Raw genomic sequence first — 21370 nt, forward strand, 5'->3', positions numbered from 1 at the left:
GGGCAGCGGAAGTGTGGCCGTGATGCAGTCATAACCAAAGCCTCAGCCAGTTCCACAGAGAGTGCTGGAGCTGGCCTCATCCCTCGGAGTTGTCCCCAGCTGGGGTCGGCCCTTTGTGCTCTTGTGCCTGACCTGTGTGTCAGCTGAGCACGGGTGAGGCGGCTCCGTGCTGCTCAGGCCACAGCCCAGGCAGGGACTCAGTGGAGAGCAGACAGCAGCTTGCAGCTGGGGGCAGGCGGGCCTGTCCTGAAGGGCTGGAGCGGCGGCGGGGCGGGGGGGGGGTGGGTCTGGGCAGCACACCACAGCATCCACGTCATGGTGCCACACAACTCAGATCCAGGTTCTGGTTGTGCCTCTTACCAGCTGAGACCTTGGGCAAGTCCCAAGAGCTCCCTGAACCCAGTGTCCCAACTGTAAAATGGGGCATGGCCAAGCCCCCACCTCCCAGGACTATTAGGGGGGACCTGGGGGTGGCTCAGACTGGGAAGAGCCCGAGGCTGCACGTGTGTGGGGCAGGGCCAGGTGGGGGCTCCAGGCTTAGGGGCCTCCAACCACTAGAGCCAGCAGGCTCCCCATCTTCTCCCTCAACAAGGAAACCAAGGTGTGGGGCAGCCCCGGTTTAAAGAAATGGGAAACGTGGGCTAAGTCTGCACTGTCAGGTGTGGGCTATGGGCTGCTGCAAGCTGCTGTCTACTCTCCACTGAGTTCCTGCCTGGGCTGTGGGCTCCTGGTGATGAGTGAGATGACCCAGCACTTGGTAAGGGGGTCAAGGGAGAAAACAGTGTTTCCTCTGTAGGAGCAAGCAGACGGTGTCTGCTCAGCCTGTTCCATGGGTTAATAAGTTAGTGGCCCATGGTGGCAGACTGGGTTCCAAGGGTTGGACTCCAGGATGAGTGGTGTCATGTGTTCACCAAGGTGACCAGAGTGGGGGCTATGGGGCGTCTAGCTCCTAGTGGAAGGAGCTAGTAATGATGGGGGCGAGCACAGGCAGCCCATGGTGGGGGCACCGAAGGCCATCAGAAGGTGGACAAGGACCTCTTGCAGAGGCCATGGGCTGGTCACTTTTGCGGAGGCCTCTGTAGGCCAGGTGGTTCTGGACATGCCACAGATAACCCGTCAGTGGCAAGGGCTCCATGCAGGAGGGAAGTGGCTCAGAGGTGGTCCCATGCCCAGAAGCGGCACAGGATCAGAACACCTACGATGTCAGCCTGTCAGCCCGGGTGGCTGGTGCGGTGGGGCCCGACCGTGGGGGCAGGGGCCCTGTGGGTGTGGCTGGGGACAGAGCGGAGACGGCAAGCAGGGAGGAAGGGGAGGCTCTCCGATGGGCATGCGTGTGGCAGGCATGCCATTTAAAACTATCATCAGCCTTGGTGTTCCAACAGCCTCTTTCACTTTGTAAAAGCCTTTTCTTTTGAAAAATAAAAGAAGATTGGAGGCAAGTACAATATTTGGCTGTGGCGGCTGCTAATTTGGCACTGAATGTCACCTCCGCCTTTCTCTTCCCTGATGCCAAGCGCTCCTTCCCTGGCTCTGGGTGGGCGGGCAGGGTGATGGGGGTGCAGGACGGGCTCCCCGAGCCTCTTAAGATGCGAGATTCATTTCCTTAAACACACATTGTCTCACTCCAATTTCACGTCCGAGCAGTTCTGGTGAGGAATTAGCAGCCCCTGGGAGAGAGCGGGCGGGTTCTGTTTACACGGGGTGGGGGCGGACTGGGGGGTGGCAGTACAAGCAGGGGGCTTGGGGCTGTTTGGACAGGGAGCCCACAGAAGACCTGGGTCAGGGGCTGCCTTTCCTGGTGGGACAGCGTTCCAAGGGAGCCAGGGCAACTTCTGTCAAAACAATGTGCCAATCCTGTCCCATTTTAGATGTTCTGAGTACATGGAGGAGGGGGACCATATAAGGATTTGGGGAGCAAATCAAGGATATTGGGCTCTCAGGTCAGAAAGGACAAATAAGATTGTTTGATCCAACCACCCCCGACCCCCTGCCGAGGGGACTGGCTGAGGCTGACCCTCTCCGTGAGGGGGGCTCACTAACTCTGGGATCTGAGTTTGTGATGGGATCGCACTTTGCTTTTGACTCAGGCGCCCTGGACCCCTCCCCACAGGGCTCCTCACCTCTGCCAGCGTGTCTCCACAGCCCTTGTCAGCCTAGGAGCCTGCCCTCCTGTAGTTCTGTGGGAGATGCAGCCCTGCTCCGTGGGTGGCTCAGGTCTCTCCCTATCCCAGTCAGTCCTCGGGGCATGGGCTCCCACATGGCCGGCCTGCCCATGGACCAGCCGCCTCTCTCTCGTCAAGGCGCTCGGGCTGTTGTGTGTGCAGTGACAATGATCTTCAAGAGGAGGCTGAAAATGGTTAGCAGCGCTTTAACCCCCTCCTCAGTGGTGCCCTTCACACAGCATGTCAGCAGCCCAGGGGATTCGGGCCTCCCTGGCTTGGGCCCATTTGGGGACATCCTCTAAGGCTGGGGTTTTACCCTCCTATGCCGTCTTTTCCTTCCCCCTGCTCATACCCACAATCACCCCCCCCCCTGCAGCTGCCAACCCTCACCCCTCAAGAGTCTTGGTTCTGGCCTGGGCAACCCCTAGATGCCAAGTCAGGGCTGAGCCCAAGGAGTACTGCTGGGGAGGTGGCCCGTCCCCCAGCTCTCCTGGGTGGCTGCTCATTCATCACCTCTTAGAGGGGAGACCTGCTAATTTGTCAGCCCATTAGCCGGGCACAAGCAGCATATGGATCCGGTTCCTACTGCCCTCTTCCCGCCTGCCTGGGATAGCAACATCTGGGCTCACTGCATGGCCAAGATCTGGGCTTGGATCCTGGGGGGGCACCATCGTGCCCCAAGGCTGAGCCCCTCAGTGAGGCAGCCAAGGGTTAGCACCAGCTTCTCCAACAAATCCACATTTGGAATTAGCAACAAAACCTCGCTAAAGCCATGGGCTGAGAGCCCCGCTTTTAGGAAACTGGGCTTTATTTTTAGTGTTTAGAGAGAGGTAATTTTTTCTTACCCACTATCAGCAAGGAGATCAATTGTTTTCATGGTGTTTCTAGATCCTCTTGTCTGGGAGTGGGGGTGGGGAGGAAGGATCACCTCATCCTGCAGTTCTGTTGCCACCCCCACACACAGGCATGGGAAGGAATTTGTGCCCTGGGGCTCTCTCTGCTGCAGCCTGGCAGGTCATACGGGGGTGGGGGGGTGGGGGCTTCTGCGTCTGTGGGGTCCAGTGGCTGGAAGGAGGCACCAGCCCGGTGTGGATATGTAAGCAGGGCTGGGCTCTAGTGCCTCTGAGATGACAGGCAGGAAGACGAAGGACCACTCAAGGACTCCCCGGGTCTGTCATATGCACAATGTGCACACAGATGTTCCCTGAGGCCTACTGTGTGCTGTGCTTGAGCAGAGGGACAGGGGACTTGGGCTGCCCTCGGGGAAGGATGCGCCTGCCTCATTTGTAGTGAGCCTGGATGAATGCACACTCGGATATGTGCTTCTGGACACACACATACCCAGGACACACACCCTGGAACACGTGCTTTGGCGTGCATTGCACACTCCCAGGAACACCATCCCCCTTTTGTGAACATACTCTGCTGTACACGACACATGATGCCTCCCAACATACATGTACAGACACGCACTCAGGCACATACACGGGCTCCTGCATCGCGTGCATTTATGGCAGGAGATAAATTTGCGGGTTAGCAACCCTAACCTGCTAGCACCGTAAACTCAAAGAGCCTGATAGCCGGGGCTTTGCGCCATGTTGGCAGCCCAGCAAAGCACAGGGCCGTGTAGGAGGGCTTTCCCAGCTGGCTTGGCAGGCCGGCCTTCTGGGACAGGGCACAGCCAGTTGCCGGCTGGAAGAGGGGCCTGTGCAGAGACTCTCCGTGCCAAGGTGGGGCTGAGAAGCAGGGCACTACCTTAGGGCCTTGGCCTGGGGCGTCTTCAGTGCTCCCCAGGGCAGTCTTCCAAGATGGAGAAAGAGACGGCAACTCAGAGGTGTCTAGGCCCTGGCAGGGGGGTAGGGGGTAGTGGAGGCTAGACTGTGTTCATGGCAAGGGCAGTCCAGAAGCCATGCTGAGGACGTGGCTGTCTGGCATCTTAGCCTCGTTCTAGAGCCTGGAGGAAGGGGCTTCCTGCTTGGGCCCCAATGGGGCACTAAGAAGAGCAGATCTGAGCACATCCCAGTGGAGATATGGCAGGGTAGGGCCTGTAGTTGGATTCTGGAAAGGCTCCGAGTTCCCCAGGGCTCCATGGCGGCCAGGGCAGGGGAGAGGCCTGGGGTAAGGACTGCCCACCCCAGTGTACAGGCAAGAAAAGAAGCAGGGGCCTAGGGTACACTCAGAGACACTCAAGGAACAGTGACTGAACAGGACAGACCCAGGCCTCTCGCCTCGATCCCATCCTGCAGGCCTCAGGAAGGGACCCGTGGAGTCCTTCGCCAAGCTCCTTCTCCAGCACCTCCGGTGACCTGGGCCCTATGAGTGGGCCCCTGTGAGGGTCTCCCAGCAGGCCCAGTGGCATGGGCGGGGGTGGGGTGGAGAACATAGCTTCCCTGGTCTCCTCTCTGGTCTGCTAAGGAGGAAATAGGGCCGCCTTACATAATTGGGGCAATTTGTTCCGCTCTTGTCTTGCTGGCATCATTGCCCTCATCGCCTGCTTGCTCAGGGAGCCCTTGACAGAGCTGGAAGCTCAGGCGTCCCTCCCTTCTGCTGGAGGTCGCAGAGCAGAGGACGCGGGAGCCCAGAGCATCGATGCCGCTGAGACCTGGTGGGCCCGTAGGCCCGAGGAACGTGGGGGGCAGAAGGGACAGAGGCCCAGACCTCCCACTCCCGGTCTGCCAGGTGACCCCACGGTTCTCAGAGAGTTCACACCCGAGGCTCCAGGGAGGGTGGAAGACAAAGCTGCCTCTGTCCGGCCACTAGACAGCCCTGCCCAGCAGCTTTCTTCACAGGCCTTGAGCCTAGCTGCTCGTTCGCCTCTGCCTTTGTCTTCCAGTCCCCGGCCAAGGGGACAGTCTCTCTTGCCCATCCATTCCCACTCCTCCCAAACACAGAAGGAGGTGCCGGCAGCTGGAACCTGGGTCTTCCTGGCCTTGCCCTGCTGCTCACCCCTCCCTCTTAGACCTCAGTTTACCCATCTGTATCCTGAGGTCCTAGACTTCCAGACTTCCAAGGCCAGGACGGTTTCCTGCAGGTAGAAGCGCCCCTTTGGGGCGTGCCCACCCCTGGGTCTGGTGCGGATCTTCCTTGTCCTCCCCACATCCTCACTGGGCAGGCCGGCTGGACAAATGACAGAGAGGCCTCAGAGTCTGATGGGTCCTTTGGGTGCTGGTGGGGCCACTGAGGATTCGGTTGGCACCATGCATCGATCTGAGTGGATGATCCTGGGCAGATGAATTAGGGGACTTGTTGTCCTGAAGGGGCTGCATTTCCATGAGGATTCACCCAGGTGCCTTTGAAAGATGAGCTCTCTCGGAACGTTTAAAACAGGGCAAGGTTTGCAAACACCTGAGTTAGCTGACCCCCAATGATGTCCATAGCCCCCAGGCAAGAGGCCCCATGGATTTAGCTGGGGGGGGCATTCAGAGAGGCTTCCCAGAGGAGGGGACCTGGGGGGCAGGGTTGGGGCTGTGGAGGGTGGAACGGAGACCAGCTGGTGGAAGAAGGGGGTGTGGGGGTCTGGAACATGGGTCTGGAACCTGCTCCAGTGTGTGGTTAGTCTGTGTAGCAGTCATTGACTCCCAGCTCCACCAATTACTCTGTGCCTCAGTGGCCTTGTCTGTGAAATGGGGACGACAACTGGAGCTTGTGAGGGTTCAATACAACAAACAGATGGCCATCAAGCAGCCCCCAAAGCTGGGCACCGAGGAGGAGGCCCACCTGGAGGGGGAGCCCAAACATAGCATCTGCCTCCCCTGAGCACAGCACTCTCACTTCGAAGTTCATGGCTGTTCAGACCAAGGACCCTCGCGGTGTTCGCCTGCGTGGCCGGGCACCAGGTCCTGTTTGCACAGTTCGTTTGCACGGCAAACACTGCACGCAGACGCAGTGAAGACAAATGCTGGCCCCGGTGGCCACTGGGTTCTCGCACTTATGGAGAGCGAGCCTGGAGCCGGGCGCCCCGAGCATTGCCCTTCCCTCCCCACAGTGCAATGAGGGGAACCTAAGTTGCAGAGAAGGGCCAGGCCGGCTCAGGAGCACCCAGCTGGGAGGGGCGTGGAGATCACCAACCCCCTACCTCTGGGAAACCCTCGTGTGCTGACCTCTCTGAAGTTTTCCTGGCCAAATGTGGGAACTTTCCTCGGAGGGCTCAGGAGAGCCTGGGAATGATGGGAGAGAAGGGGTACCCTCTGGCATGTGTCCCCAGCATGGGCATGTCCTTGGTGCACACGTGTCCCTGGTATGTGCCTATCCTCCGTGTGGCTTCAGCGTGTGCAAGGCCTCCATGTCCAAGCACTATTTGTTTATGTATGCTTCTGACGTATGCTCCCAAAGATTTAAGGGCACTTACAGAGATACATAAAATTCAAGAAGAGCCTATAAATTGGAAGTAGGAGAAAAATAAAAGAAAAATGAGGAGGACAAAGATGGGGTTGGGAGGCGCTGCTGCGGGCCGTGGATGAGCTAGCCCGGCACGGCTGTGCTCCCTCATACCCTCGCTTGCACACTCGCCGTGGGCAGGCTCCCGCTCGGCTCTGGCACCCACTGCCTTATCAGCGCCTGACACTTGAGCACGGTGACCCTCCTAGGGACCTGATCCAGAAGCCACTGTCAGGCAGACGTGTCCTTGCCCCCACCAGACCCAGAGCCCTCGCTGTTAGGAGCCTCTCCAGGGCCGTGTCCATCAGGAGGATTTAGGGCCACGACCTTCAGGTAGCCCCAACCTTCTGGGGCCAGAGAAGCTTCACTGCTTAGAACGTTTCAGATGAAAAACAAACAAACAAACAAACACTTCAGATGGCCGCAGACCACCTTTTGAGGTACAGATGGAAACCCACAGAGCTTTACCCGGTGACATCCCATGACAGCCACTGGACCCATCCGGGCTTCAGTGTTTTCTCTGTGAGCCTAAGTGTGAGGCCCGGCAAGGTCCAGAGCAGCTTCCTGGGCAGTGGGCCTGAATGTGGTGAGGTCGGTGTGTGTGCGAGCTGGTCTGCAAGGTCTGGCGTGTGCGCCTGGACCTACAATGTGTGCACAGGGCTGGGGCAGGAACCTGCGATGACCTTGCCCCCAAACGGGCCCTTGATACCATGGGAGGCCACGGCCCACCTCCCGGCCTTACTTCTGCCTCTTTCTCCCCCATACCTGACTCTCATGTTTTCACAAAAGCAACTGGCCTGAGGGCCTCTCCTTGTGATCACTACTGTCACTATTCGATGACATCTTCAGCAGTGAGTCTCAGGAGCAAAAGGCAGCTTTCCAGCCTGCAAGGCCTAGAAAGTCTGGCCCCGCAGGACAGCGTGGGGCAGGGAAATCTCTCAGGGCCTTGGGAGCAGCCCTGGAAGGAGGCCCCAAGAGAAGCCGTCAGCACCTTGCATTTGACCTTTCATCATTGAGGAACACCCCTGCAGGGCCTGGCTGAGGCAGCTCAAGGCTGTGTGGATGCTGAAGGCCAAGGCTCGTGCCAAGCCAAGCGGCTGGTAAAGAGCAGGGCCAGGATTCGGGCCACAGCTTTTTAGCCGTTCTCAGCTGCAAGGGGAAGGGGCTCCGGGGATGGGAAGGGCTCCCCTTTGGACAGATTCTGACCCTTTGCCACTTCAGTTTCTTCACCTGTGAGATAAGAAGCTGCCCGGCTGCTGAGCACCTCCTGGTGCCCTTGTCATGGGTCAGTGAGGGGTATGGATAAAGAAAAATCAGGTGAACCTGCGCCCCCCCTCCCCAGGAAGCCTGCCCGGGGACTCTCAGAACAGGGTCGGTTTCTGGTCATTCTGGGGTCCCTGAGAGACCTGTCCCAGACCCTGAAGAGGGTTGCCCCCCCTGCTGGAAGTGTACGGTGGAGGTGATGTGGGCAGAGGAAGCAGGCTTAGTCCTTTGCTCTGTGCCTCAGGCCCAGCCTCAAACCCATCTCATCAGGGTGATTATGGGGGTAAGTTTCTGCCACTCTGGACTGAGGGACAGTCACTTAGATGAGATCTCTATAACAGCCAGAGCCACGAAATGATTAGGAAACCTCCCTGGGCCGCCAAGGGTCTGCTGGAGCCCCTGCCCACCCTGACTCCCAGAGCCCTGCACCCTGGCCTGCCAGGACTCTCGCCCCCGAGAGGCAGGAGGTAGGGCCTAATAGGGCCCAAGACAGGCTCACGGGGTGAAGGGACTGAAGAGGCCAGATGGCAGGCCGGTGACCAGGCCCTGTGTAGGAGAAAGGGGCCATGCGCCCAGCTCTGAGGGCAGGGTCCAGATCTAAGGCCATGCTGGGCCAGGGCTCCTCAAGGTGGTGACCCAGGCTTGGGGGTGGGAGTGGGGGTGGGGGTTTCTGGCACCCTAGGGCCTGGAACTGATGACTGGAGCCTGAGAGAAGCCCAGTGTCATGGACTCCTCCACCCCCAGCCTCATCTCCAGCCCATTTATTTCTCCAGCTGCCAGAGCCTTGGTTTCTTCAGCTGTAAAATGGGGACGATAACCATGCCTGCCTTTGGGGATTGTTCTGACTCGGTGGGTGAAGCGCTGAGCCCTGTCTCACCACCTGGAGGGGAGGGCCTGTCATCGCTGCTGTCTCCAAGCTGAGAGGCTGAGGAGTCCTGGGGGAAGGAAGGCAGAGCCCATGGGGCGGGGAGGCAGCTGGAGAGAGCTGAGCCAGGGTGGGTGGCAAGAGGGCCCAGACGCTGGCACAAACAACCTGTTTCCCATAAACACGGGCGCCCACACCAGCCGCACGAGTTGGGAAGCGCGGGTGTGTTTACTCACACTCCCCCGTGCCGGCTGGTGTGCTGGGCACAGCTTCCCTCCCAGCTGCCTCAACAGCCGGTGGCTCCCAGCTCGGGGCTGGGAGCCAGCAGGGGCCCCAGATCTGCCTGCAGCTCCATTCACCTCGGGCTCCAGGCCCCCACTCCTGACGCTACCCTGGACCAAATCCGGAGGCCAGGGGCCCTAAGAGTCTCCTCTGGTGTCCACGTGGCTGGGCTGTGACACACTCCCCTGCTCTTCAAGAGCACCTGAGTAGACAAAGGCCTGGAGGCTGGAACTGTCAGCGACCCATGCCTTGTGTTTGGGCAACAGGTGTCCCTCTAGTAAGGTCCAGGCCCCCTCCATCCTCACACCCCAGCTGCCTTCTCAGTGAGCACTTTCCACTGGGGTGTGGACAGCACCCAGACACCTGGGCACACCCAAAACTAATGGGTGCACGGTACAGGTGGGTGGAGTTGCAGGGGCCCTGGTGCCCCATGGGCCCTAGGATGCTGGGGCTCCAGGTTTCCGGCTCTCCGCTCTGTGAGCACCCTGTCTGGGCTGGGCAGTGGCAGCCGTGGGAGGTTCATGCATCATCTCCGTGAGGTCAGGGCAGATTCTTGGCTGGGAAGGAGTCTCCGTGGCACTGCATCACCCTTTGGAGATACACAAGTGCCCAGTGCCGACATGGGCAGTCAGGGACGTTGGAGTGTGCCCTCCCAGCCCCCATGGACTTGGCCATTTGGCACTGTCACCTCTGTGGTAGCGAGACAGCCCCCTACCCTGTCAGATTCCTTTCTCACCTCCCACCTATCCCCAAGCTATTTGCTTGACCACCAAGGGAGCCAGAACCCAGGGGAGAAAGTCACAGACTACAAGCTTTGCATAGGTGCACAGCCGTGGGAATGCTGCTATCTAGGGACGGCAGCTTAGAGTCCAGCAGCTGTGCAGGGTGACCATGAGTGAATTCCTGCTCAGCACCCCTGACGGCTGGACTTGCATGCTTCCTGTGACGGGGAGCTCCCTAGCTATCCAGGCAGAGTTCCCAGGGCTTGGAAGCCTGGAGTGTGGGAAAGTTCCTCCAGTTACCCCTGAGCTGGAAAATGCCCCTGTCCTCACAGGCGCCATCAGGAACCTCAGAGTTGTGCCCTTAGGAACCTTGGAGAAAGGATTTGTGCTTGGAGCTGGGTGGAGCCATGCTCCTCCAGGACTGCTCTCACCTGAAGTACATAGGCCTTAACGCGGAGACCTTGTTCCAAGTCAAGTCTGGAATAATGGATGGATAATCAGGATTACCATGGTTTTAAAGTCAGCTTAGAAATTCACATCTATTTCGGAGGCCGAAGACGGACCACACCCAGGAATGGATCCCCGCCTCCCCCCACACACACAGCCTGTCTTTGTGGCTCAGGCCTTGCCCTGGGGCGCATGCTGTGGCCTCACAGAGGTGGGGTCTGTGTGGGGGCAAGTGCAGGGAGGGCCACGCAGACTGGCCCTAGCTCAGCTGGGAGGATTTGGTTTATTGTTTTGTGTTGGGTTTTGTGTCTTTTGAAAAACAAGAGACCGAGCCTTTTTATGACATGGATTTTACAGCGTAACGAGGCAGCGTAATTTCCCATTCTCAGCAGCAAGTGCACTTTTTACACTAATTGCATAATTAGACATAATGTACTAATTGCGGTAATGGATGACAGTCAACTAAACTTTAACTTTAAAAACAGGGAGGCGTTGCTGGGGGTGGCGGCGGGGGCTTTGTGCCCCTGTGACTTTTTTCGAAGGGAAATCTGCCGGTGAGAGCCCCTAGCCGCTGCCTCTGGGGGGCCGAGGGGTCACTGAGCCACCAGGGCCCTCTCACCTTATGATCTAGGCCACACTGTCCCTCCCCTGAGCCTCCTGGGTATCCACTCCCTTTCTGCTCAGAATCTGTCCGCCAGTCCCCCTTCTGCCCTGCACAAGCCCCTGTGCTCCTGCTGCTGAGGAGCCCACTGACTCTCCCTCCTCCCCGCCTCTGCACCTGCCACTCCTCCTGCCCACTCCCTTATCCCCCGGCCACCCCCAAGTCCGGCAGACTCCCACCCACCCTTTCAGGCTCTCCCCTGTAAAGCCATCCCCATCTTTTCCTGGACAGCCCCCTCCCAAGCAGGCCAGCCCCATCCCCAGTGTCTCCTGCCTGCCTCTCCCTGTTGCCACCCCTCTGCCCTTAGCAGTCTGAAGGGACATCTTCCCCTCTGGATGGTGAGTCCCAGGAGGGCAGGGACAAGATCTGGTCCATTTCTGCTGCACCAGGCTTAAGAGGGCCCCAAAGCCTGTGGCATGAACGTGGCATGTAAGGATGTGGGGGCAGGGGTGGGGGGGCAGCAGAGCAATTGATGGGCCACCGACCCAGGAGGGTCACATCCTGACCTGCTCCTGGGGGCCAGGCCAGGAGCCCTCCTCCCTGCCCCCACACTGCCTTCGTGTTCTCCATTGCAGCCCACACAGGGCCACATTGTCATGGCCTGGGTAGTGTCTGTGACTCCCTCTAAACCGGGTTCGTTCCAGGAAATCCCTATTCAGTATGAATGTTAATCATGTGGCAGCCAGCATCACAATGTACAAACCCTGCTTGTGACATGACACCATAGACAGCTAACTATGGAGCCCGCCCACCACAGGACGGTGGCAGAGTGGCACGGCCACATGAGAACTGCCCTGACAGCTGGGGAACGTCAGCAGCTGGGGAACATGCGAGCAAGTGGCACGTAATCCCTGCCCGTGCACTGACCGTGTGCTCTGGGGGTCCCTTGCCCTTACTCTACATAAGTCCCGCACTGGGTAGGCGAGGGAGGGGCTACACCCCGGCCCCGGGGAGCTGTCGGTCACACACATAGACCAGGGCCTGGCGTGTCTCCAAAGCTGGGTTAGGGTTTTTCTGCATGCACTGTGGGACAGTCCCCCTCATGCCGTCAGGAGCTGGGCTGTGGAGCTCAGGAAAATCCCAGGAGCCACAGCCTGTCCTGGATCTGTCCTGGGTGCTGTCAGTGGGAGGGGACCACAGGGCACCCGGCTACTCCCTCCATCCTGTGGTCTTCAAGGGTGATTAGCAGCCGTACCCTTGATTTTCCCCACAAAGGCAGGGGAAGGAGTAAGGGCAGAGGCCCCGAGCCCAGCTTTGCCCTGACTGGCTGGGGTCCTTGATCTAATCACTATCAGTCTCCCCCACCTCCTGTCCCAGCTCAGGGTCCCTAAGCCACCGTGAGCCCCCTGTCATCCTACCCAAGGCGCTCCTGATCCCTGGCACAGGTGTATTCCATTCCAGCAGCTGACCCCTGTCTCCAGTCCCAACCCCTATGGCCTTTCCAGTGCTTGCCCTGTGGGCCAGCCTAGGGGGGCCCAGCCCACCATCTCTGGCCCACTTGCTGCTCTCCCTCCAGGGGCCTGTTGGGCATGAAGTTAGGACCCCCACTAGCGGCTCCTTTCAAGACCAGGGACCAGACACTAAGATATGACTGGCATAGAGGGAGCTTGTTGGAGAACAGCAAATCCCCTGGGGTCATATTGTGGGGCTCCACTTGCACAATCCTGCTTGTGCCCTGCCCAGTAACCTGGGTGGTGGGAGGGGGCCAGGGTGCTGGGGCACCCGGCTAGCGGAACACCCAGCTTAGCCTGAGCCTATGAGGACACAGCCAGCAGCAGGGCCCAGCCTGTGTCAAATCTTTCTCGTTCCATTTTCTTTCTGATTTAATTTTCCAGAGATTAGGGCCCGTTCACCTTCGCTGCAGGAGAGGAGCCTCACATGAGTCTGTTTTTACTCCTAGGGTTGGGTGGTTGGTTAGCTGATCAGGCTGATTCTGCCAGTCTGCCCCTCCTCCCCTCCAGAATGTCTCTCCTGCCTCCCATGGGCCTCAGGCCTTCTGTGCGACCCTGGCCCGCCCCCAAAACCCCCAGCTGATCCCTTGTGCTCCTTCACCTTCAAGTATGGGAATAAGTGGGGGAAACCCGACTGCACAGAGTGGGACCTGAAGCAAGGGCTTGGGGTCAGACAGATCCGGTTTGAATCTGAGCTCTGCTGTATAACTTCAGCTCTCTGGCCTTCAGTGGCCTGTCCACTGAATGGGCATGAAGAGTCCCTCTTCGGGTTGTCCAGGATCAGTGAGGTCAAGTGTGAAAACATCTGCCCCAGGGTGGCCAGAGCCAGCTCTCGGGGACCAGGGCCGTTCCGGGGGCCTCCATCCTCCCTCTTCCCGACTTTGCCCTCCTCTGTTTCCCCTCCTCACCTTCCTCCTCTCGCTGGGCAGGTTGGGTGCTGGCTCAGGGCTAGGCCCCACTGCCGCCGGCTTTCTGGGACTTAGCAACGTGCCTCTCTCCAGTCTGACGGGGGTGCTGTCCAGGTCACTGGTCCTGGGGCTTGTTGTCTCCTGGGGTGGCTGTCTTTGTTCCCAGGTACCTCAGAACTTGACCCCACTCCTAGTGAGGACTCTTGGGAGCTGTGAGGGTGAGGCTGGCTCCATCCGCCCCCCTGTGTATCCCTGGGCTTCCTGTCCAAGGTCGCCGTTCTTCCACGTGTCCTCTAGGTTCACCTCGTCTTTATGTGGAGCCACCCAGGAACGCAGGGGGGCTGGGCTGAGGTTCTGGGGCCTCCACAAGCCCTGGAAATCCTTAGGCCGAAAGGCTGGCTGGAAATGTTGCTTAACTAAAGAATCACTAGAGCTGAGAGAGCGTTGGGGTTGGGGTTGGGGCCCGCACCTGGTGGTGGGGGCGGGAACCGGGAGGGAGGTGAGGAGATGAGGGAAGAGGTGGACGGACAGGTCTCCATGACTGACGGGAGGAGGTGCCCGCAAGGGGAGGAGGCCACAGGTATCGGGTACAAGGGAGGGGAGCCAGGGACTCCTGGGAACGAGGGGCTGCAAGTTGCCTCCTGAATTACTGTCCCTTGTTCTCCCTGTTCCCCCACCCCGCCCCTCCCCTACATGCTCCCCTGGCTCCAGCCAGCTTGGCTGCTAGTCTGCTGGCCTGTCCCACTACTATTCACCATCTCTGTGGAACGGAGCCCCTGCCTCCCCCTCCCCCATCATGGCTGGTGTCAAACTGCCACAACCTGTAGGCCAGCGCCCTGTGCAGTGGCGGGGGCGGGGGGCCTCGGAGGCTGCGCTCCTGTGGGAGCTGTTGGGTTTTTCCAATGAGCTTGCTGGGCCAAGGGCACCGGCGGGCGTGCAGTCCTGCTGCGGTGGCTGAGTGTACCCGGTGCCCGTGCCCCACACCCGGTGTACCCCTGGCCTGTCTGTTGCATCCAAGCTGGCCCCAGGGACCAGAGCTAGAGGCTGGGGCTCTAGGAGAGCCAGCCCTGGGCATGCTGTCTGCCCTGGGCTCTCCCAGGCTTCCTGCTGGGCCTGTAGGTAGGAAGCACCTCCTGAGACAGCACCAGTGAAGACATGACCTATCTCCCAGGGCGGGACCATCTGCTGAACTCTATCCCTCAGATCTCCCTGGGACACAGGGCCCAGCTCATGGCCCACCCCGGGGGACAGGAGCAGTTGGAACGAGTCCAAGGGAATGTTGAGAGGGGTGAGGCACTTGGGATAGAAGGAATGAGGGCTGTTTTGTCTCAGGGGCTCTTTTGGGATTGGGGGACAGGCTTGGCTGGTAGCTTGACCAGCCCTTGCAGTTCTAGGATTTAGCCCTCATCTCCCCAGAAACGCCTTCTAGCCCATTTTACTACCTTTGCTCTAGGAAGGATTTAGAAAGGCAGGGAAGGGTGGAAGGGAAGCAGGGATCGCATGAGCAAAAGTGTGGTAGTGGGCATCAGGATGGGCTGGGGACCCAGAAACCTGCAGGGGCATGCCAGGTCAATGGGCTGGAGAGATCTCAAATGCTGGCATCAGGGCCAAACAGAGGGGTATCTTAGAGGGTCCTTGGGACAAGAAGAAAGTGTGGCAGATAGAGCCCCAGACTCCAAGGGGTAGCACAGCTGCAAGCAGAAATACAAGAGTCAGACCGAGGTCTAGCTGGTCCCAGAGCTCTGCTCTTGAACGTGGAATTGGGCATATGCATTTGCTAAGGGCCCATTACACACAGGCCCCGTACTTGGGGTGAGTGGGAAGAGAACGGGCCTTGGCTATACTGTTATCAGTGGCATCCCTGTGTCTAGGCCCCCCTGTTGTAGCCTCCAGGGCTCAGGCTGAGGTGTTGGAGACAAGGACAGGGTGGCTGGAGAGGGGCTGCCCTGGGAGGCCTGGGAGGAGGGTGGGGCTGGAGGTGGGTCAACCCCAGGAGACCGAAGCTAGCTGCCCAGGAGTGGGAGCCAATGGCTTCGAATCCTTAGTGTGCAGATCCAGCAGGGAGAGTGGAGGCAGGGAGGGACTGTGATTCCTTCTGCAGAATTCTGGTGATCCTCAACAATAGCAGTGGCAAGAATAGCATGGGCACTTTGCAGTTCTCCATCAGCCTGCAAGGTGGGGACTGCTCTTCCCTCGTTTAATCCATCAGACACTGAGGTTCAGAGATGAGGTGACTCTTGGCAGGGTGCCTGCTTTCAAGCCCTTACGCCACCTTTCAGAGCCCTGGGGTATGACCCTGCCACCTGGAGACCCACTCCCTCTGTGGCCCCTGAGCCCGGGCCCAGTCACCATGCCAGTTTGCAAGGGGCACCCTGGACCCAGTGGAAAGGAACTCCTGGGCTCCCGGAGGAGAGTTGTTGGAGGTTGCTGTGATCAGGGGCTGCCACTGCTATGGACAGCCCTGTTTGGGACACCTGGGAATGACCTTGACCAGGGAGTCAGGTGTGGGAACTTCATCCTCTGACCTGAGAAGCCAGGCAGCTGCGCCCCCTGCTGGTGCAAGTGGGCCAAGGGTGCACTTGGCCGAGGCTTCAGCCAGTGTAGCTGAGATGGGGCCTAAACCCGTGCAGGCCGGCAGCCCATGCTTGGAAAAGGGTGTATTTTTAGCAGCGGCCCATGCTTGGGAAAGGGTGTATTTTTAGCAGCGGCCCATGCTTGGGAAAGGGTGTATTTTTAAAGTCCTGAAACTTGGGGGGCGCAGTCGGTTAAGTGATCGACTCTTGGTTTTAGCTTGGGTTGTGATCTCAGGGTTGTGAGATCAAGCCCCATGTAGGGCTCCTCACTCAGCACACAAAATCATCTCGAGATTCTCTCTCCCTCTGCCCCTCCTGCTCGTGCCCTCTAAATAAATAAATAAATAACCAAACAAACAAATAAATCTTTAAGGTTCTGAAACCTGGGAAGGAGAGGTCTGGGAGGATGGAGGACCTGGCTTTGCCACTCAGAGTCATATAGCCTTGACCTGTCCTTTCTTGTTCCTGAGCTTCAGTTTGCCCCAACAGAGGGCACTGGGCTCCAGGCTCCCCACATTTCCCAGTGACCCCCCCGCCCCCAGGCTCAGGCCCCTGCTTGACCTCTGTCTCCATCACCACCTCCCATCTGGGGGCCTCTACCTTAAGGCATGACCCAGGGAGCCCAGGGAGCAGCCTGGCCCTGGTGCCCACTTGGGGCCCCCATCCTCCCTGCCCTGCATCCGGGTCTCGCGCCTCACCCTCTAATCGCCACTGCTCTGTGGGAAGGAGCGAATTCACCACAAATTATTTTGTTCTAAGAGAAGGACAAAAAGAAAAGCTGGGAGGGATGGGGGCGGCAGGAGGAGGAGACTGCCTGAGCCGGCTTTGTGTGGTACTTTAACCCTTGGACTACTGGGCGCAGGCTGGGCGGCAGGGCCAGGGCTCCGGCACACCCGGTCCCCCACCTCCTCCCCCCTCCACTGCTGGAGGCCTTATCTCCCCCACGTCTCGCTGTCACTCTCCCGACCTTATCTCTCCTGCCTGTCTGTCTTTCATCAGCTGCCTCTCCCACCTCCTTATCTCGGCCTCATCACCGCTTCTGTCTCTGTGCATCCCTCCGTTTCTGCACAGCCCGATGGCATGGCCCCACGGTAGCAGTTCAGCGGTGGCATGTGACCTCGGTGAAGGAGTCAGCTTGCAGAACAGACCTCCTGGGGTCATCTGGACGGGCACAGGCGCAGGGTTGTACGATGCACACACTCATGCATATACACACACCCAAGACCCTAGCCTGGAACAAAGAGGCCCACTGAACTCGCTTCTGTGACTTACACAGAAGCCCTAGACTTCATCTAGAGGCCCTAATCCCACCCCAGCCCCAACACACAGGCACCTGCACGCAGATGGGTGTGTGTTGAGCCATAACACACGCACTCACACATGCAGATGCAGACTGTCAGCTTTACACCCCCACGTGCGCGTGTGCGCAGACCCGGTCCCCAGGGAGGAGAGAGGGGCCGATTTGTCTTCCCCACATGCCTTTTTCCCTGGTCGCTGCCCCCATATTCTGTGCCCTGAATGACAGAGGAGCCCCTAGGGGTGCCCAGACTTCCCACTACAGTTTCTGTAAGTGCCCTGGGGCAGCACCAGCACAAAGGGGTATGGATGCCTGAGTCCGTGGGGAGCGGTAGCTAGGTGTTTCTGATGCATGTGTGAGTGTGTCGGTTTGTGTAGTGAGTGTGACAGTGTCTTCGTGTCATCAGGCTTGTGGTATGCAATGTGTGCTTATAGGTTCCATCTGCCCCCACACGCACACCCTGCCTCCTCTCCAGCCCACCCTTCCGCATCTGCTGCTCTCAGCCGCTCCAAACTCGTCAGGGGGGTGTCGCTCATGGCTCCTGGAGGAGGAATCACCCCCGAATCCAGAGATGGCAGTGGCAAGCCCGTCCCACCAACCACAGCTAGGGCAAGCTGTGGAATCTATGACTGGAGCCTTCCTTCAAGTTCAGGAGGGCACTGGGCCCAGCCCGCAGACATCCATGCTCTCGTAGTTGGCCAGAGCCAGAGTTGGGGCGGGGCCACGGGCTGGGCTGTACTGGGCAGAGAGGATATGCAAGGGGGGGGACTGTGGCATGGGAACGTGAGACCGCCCCGGCCTCACCGCTGGCTTCTGCTTCCTTCTAGATCTACAAGGACAACCGGAATCTGTTTGAGGTGCAGGAGAATGAGCCTCAGAAGTTGGTGGAAAAGGTGGCAGGAGACATTGAGAGCCTGTTGGACAGGAAGGTGCAGGCCCTGAAGGTAGGTGCAGTTGTGCAGGTTGAGGGCGGGCCAGATGGAGGGGCCCTGCACCGCCCGGACAGCGTCCTGGCCCGGCATGAACACATGTGAATTCAGGCCGGGCTGTCGCTGGAAGGGCAGTGCCCACCTGGATGTGGGCAGCTAGGGCAGGAGCAGATGGTTTTATCGGGGAGGCTCCATCTCGGGTCTTGGGGCCCTTACGTGGGCATGAAGGTGGGGCCCGGGGCAGTCTTGGGGTCCTCTGATTCCTCTTTACAGAGGGTGGACTGCAGCTCTGGTGGGAGGGGGTGTGGAGTGGCCCTGAATGCTCCACAGAGCATGCTGGAGCCCTGTGATGCTAGGGGTGGAAGCCCCTGCTCTGCCCATGACCTTGAGTGTTTCACTGCCTCTCTCTGAGTCTAGTCTCCCCCTCTAATCTTGGAGAGGTTGTGCCTATCAGCTCCAGGGTGCTGCCATTCTGTGGGTTGGCAGACCCTGCTAGGCTGCCCTGACTAGTTGTACGAGGCCAGCAGACCCCACCCCAGGGAGTGCAGGTGCGGGGCGTGGGGGTGGGGCTTCTGGAGCTGCAAGGTGCCCTGGGGGGGTTTTGCAGTAAGTGAGGGACAGTGCCCAAGCTGCCCCCAGTTCAGAGGCACAGCAGCCTCGGCCTCAGCCCCAGCCTGTGCCAAAAAGAAGATTCCGGTCAAAAGGAAAGAAGTAGTGATACGCATGACATGGATGAACTTGAAAACATTCTACTAAGTGAAAGAAGCTAGCCACAAAAGATCACCTCTTGTGTGATCCCATTTCCGTGAAATGTCCAGAATAGGCAAATCCATAGAAATGGGAAGTACATTAGTGGTTGCCTAGGGCTGGGAGGGAGGGCGGAAGGGTGGGGGATAAGGAATGTCTGCTAACGGGTACAGGGTTCCTTTTAGGGGTGATGAAAATATTCTAAAATTAGATTGTGGTGATGGTTGCACAACTCAAATGTGCTAAAAAAAAAAACACACACACAACACTGAATTGTATACTTTATGTGGGTAAATTTTGTAGTATGTGCATTGTGTCTCAGTGAAACTAGGTACAAAAAAGGATGAGCAAGTCCACACAAGCCGTGCCCAGGCTCAGGCCAGGGGCCTGGCCGGGTCAGATCAGGGCAGTCACCTAGCCCGGACACCCACCACTTCCAGGCCCCAGGAGAGAACTAGGACCCCCCCTCCCCAGCAGCTGGGCCCTGCTGTCCCCCTGGGGTCCCCTTCTCATCCTGTGTGACCTGGAATCATAGACTAGGGAGAGACTGGCCTCCTGGGACCAGAGGCCCAGAGGCGGTGGACCCTGAGGGCTTCCCACCCAAGTGTGGATCCAGACGACCCAGAGCTGGGCTCAGTCCAGCTTCAGTCAGTCCTGAAGCCTGACCTTCAGGATCTCCTGGTCACAGGTGGGGAGACAATTAGAGAAAGGACCTGCCATGGGAAGGAGGCAAAGCCCAGTCTTTAGCTGGGACAGCAGTCCCTGCGGGGTCCAAGAGTGTCTCCCGTGACGGTGAGAAACACTCTGCTGCCCCATCCACCCAGCACATCATGTCCTCCTTGCTTTTCCTAGGACTGGGCCTGACCTGGGTGCTCTCCCCTCCTTTCCTTTCTTTGTCTCTCTCTGTCCCGTTCATTCCAGATCCTCATTTGCCCACTACTTCCTTGCTTTGCTCCACTTTACAAAGTGCAGGCCTCCAGCCCTGAACTTGAGTTGAAACCTTTTGATAAATTTGGGAAGAGGCATCCTTTGGGCCCTCAGCGCCCACCCCAGCTTTAGGAACAGTTACCTCAGTGAGGGGTGCTGAGTGGTGACAGTGACAGATGCCTGACCTGCCCTCCACACGTGGAGCCCCCTGCCCAACCTCTCTGGGCACTACAGCGCTGGGGTCCCTCCCCAAGCTCCTCTCCCCCTACTCCTAGACAACTAATCCACCTTGACAGCTTGGCAGGGAGGGGAGAGCCCAAGGCCTGGGTTCTGATCCCAACCCTCTACCTGCACCCCCCCAGGCCGTACCCCACCCCATGAGGCAGGGCAGATGGCTCTCTCCTTCCCGCCCCCCACCCCCCCGCATCTGCAGCCTAGCCCATGGCCTGGTCCACCGTTGGCGGCAAATACAAATTACTCTCAACAGAAGAATGATGGAAAGAGCACTCACTGGGCACTCACCACGTGCGTGTCTGCCACAGGCCACTCCCACAGCAGCCGTGTGAGGGAGGCCCACTTCACAGAGGGGAGGGACACTGAGACTCGGGCATGCCTCAGGCCAGGATGTGAACCCCGGTCACTCTGATGCGAGGCCAGGCTCTTGACTCCCCACGTGATTCCCAAGGTAGGCACAGAGCCCACGGCCCTCGCCTTCCCAGCGCCCCTGGCCCACAAGCTTCCCCCTGCTGCAGCACCTCTGGCCCTCGGCCCACAGGATGCTTCTTTCCATATCCCCAGAGGAAGCAGAGGACAACCTTCCTTCCCCCTGCCTTGGTCCTAATTGTTCAGGATGAGCTTTGGTCTTAATTATGTTTTAAATTTGCTTTTAATCAAGTTCTGGTCCTTCTCTCCTTTTCCACATTTGTTTGCAGCCTGGGTACGATGTGGGGGGCTGGACCCCTCACTCCCCACTCCATTGTTCCTCTCTCCCTGGACCCCATCCAGTAATCCAATTTAAATCCTCTTGCTCTGGTCTGGAATTTTAATTTGGGGCTTGCAAAGAGGGATCTGAGCAACGCAGGACGGAAGTTCATGGTCTCATTTAATCAGGGACAATCAGATGTTTGTTTCGAGTTTCTCTGAGCTGCACGGTGATTTATGGGGCCAAGAGTCAATCAGGAGTAGGCTAGGTCAGGGGCCTTGCAGCACAGGCAGCCAGCATTCCCAAATCCAGGAAACCTGCTGGGCCTCAGCTTTGGACACACAGAGAGGAGCTGTCTTGTGACTTATACTGCCCAGGGAGAGGGGTTCCCTGAGCCAGGGCCCACTTTCTAAGGGTCCTGAGTCCCAGGAGTAGGGAAGGGGAGGTTCCTGAGTTCTTACAGCACAGTGGAGGCAGAGAGGGACCCAAATCAGGACTCTGCTGTGCTCCCTCCTGGGCCCTTGACCCACAGCCCCTCCCTCAGAAAGGTCATTTCTTCCTGGTTGTTGTTCTTCCTCCACGAGTCATCCAGCTCACTAACGGCCTACTGCATGCCCGGCGGTGCTGGGGGGACAGGGAGAGAACAGGCCCTGTGCCTGCCCTCATACAGTACTTGGTCTAGTCCCATCCCAGGCCTTAGTACCCTCCTCTGTAAAATAGGGACATGAAACCATCCCTGCCTGGTACTTCTGGTCTCACAGCTCCAGGAGCCATCGTTTATAAAGGCCACAAAGAAAAACCAGTGTCCCCAAAGCTTGTGCCACCATCCCTGGCACC

At 58.7% G+C, this 21370-nt stretch overlaps 1 protein-coding gene across 8 annotated transcripts in view; it reads left to right on the forward strand.

Annotated features, from left to right (window-relative positions):
- CACNA2D2 (calcium voltage-gated channel auxiliary subunit alpha2delta 2) overlaps positions 1–21370 on the forward strand; it is a 138857-nt gene that overhangs the window by 54484 nt on the left and 63003 nt on the right. For all 8 annotated transcript variants that reach the window (XM_088022146.1, XM_088022144.1, XM_028124464.2 and 5 more), the window contains exon 3: positions 17836–17952. In XM_088022146.1, the coding sequence (XP_087878272.1) occupies positions 17836–17952 (117 nt within the window). The remainder of the gene's footprint in view (positions 1–17835; positions 17953–21370) is intronic.

This window comes from Eumetopias jubatus, unplaced genomic scaffold (assembly GCF_037043125.1).
Source record: "Eumetopias jubatus isolate StellerSeaLion01/CBP00866 unplaced genomic scaffold, mEumJub1_p1.0 scaffold_1, whole genome shotgun sequence".
NCBI classification, from domain to species: domain Eukaryota; kingdom Metazoa; phylum Chordata; class Mammalia; order Carnivora; family Otariidae; genus Eumetopias; species Eumetopias jubatus.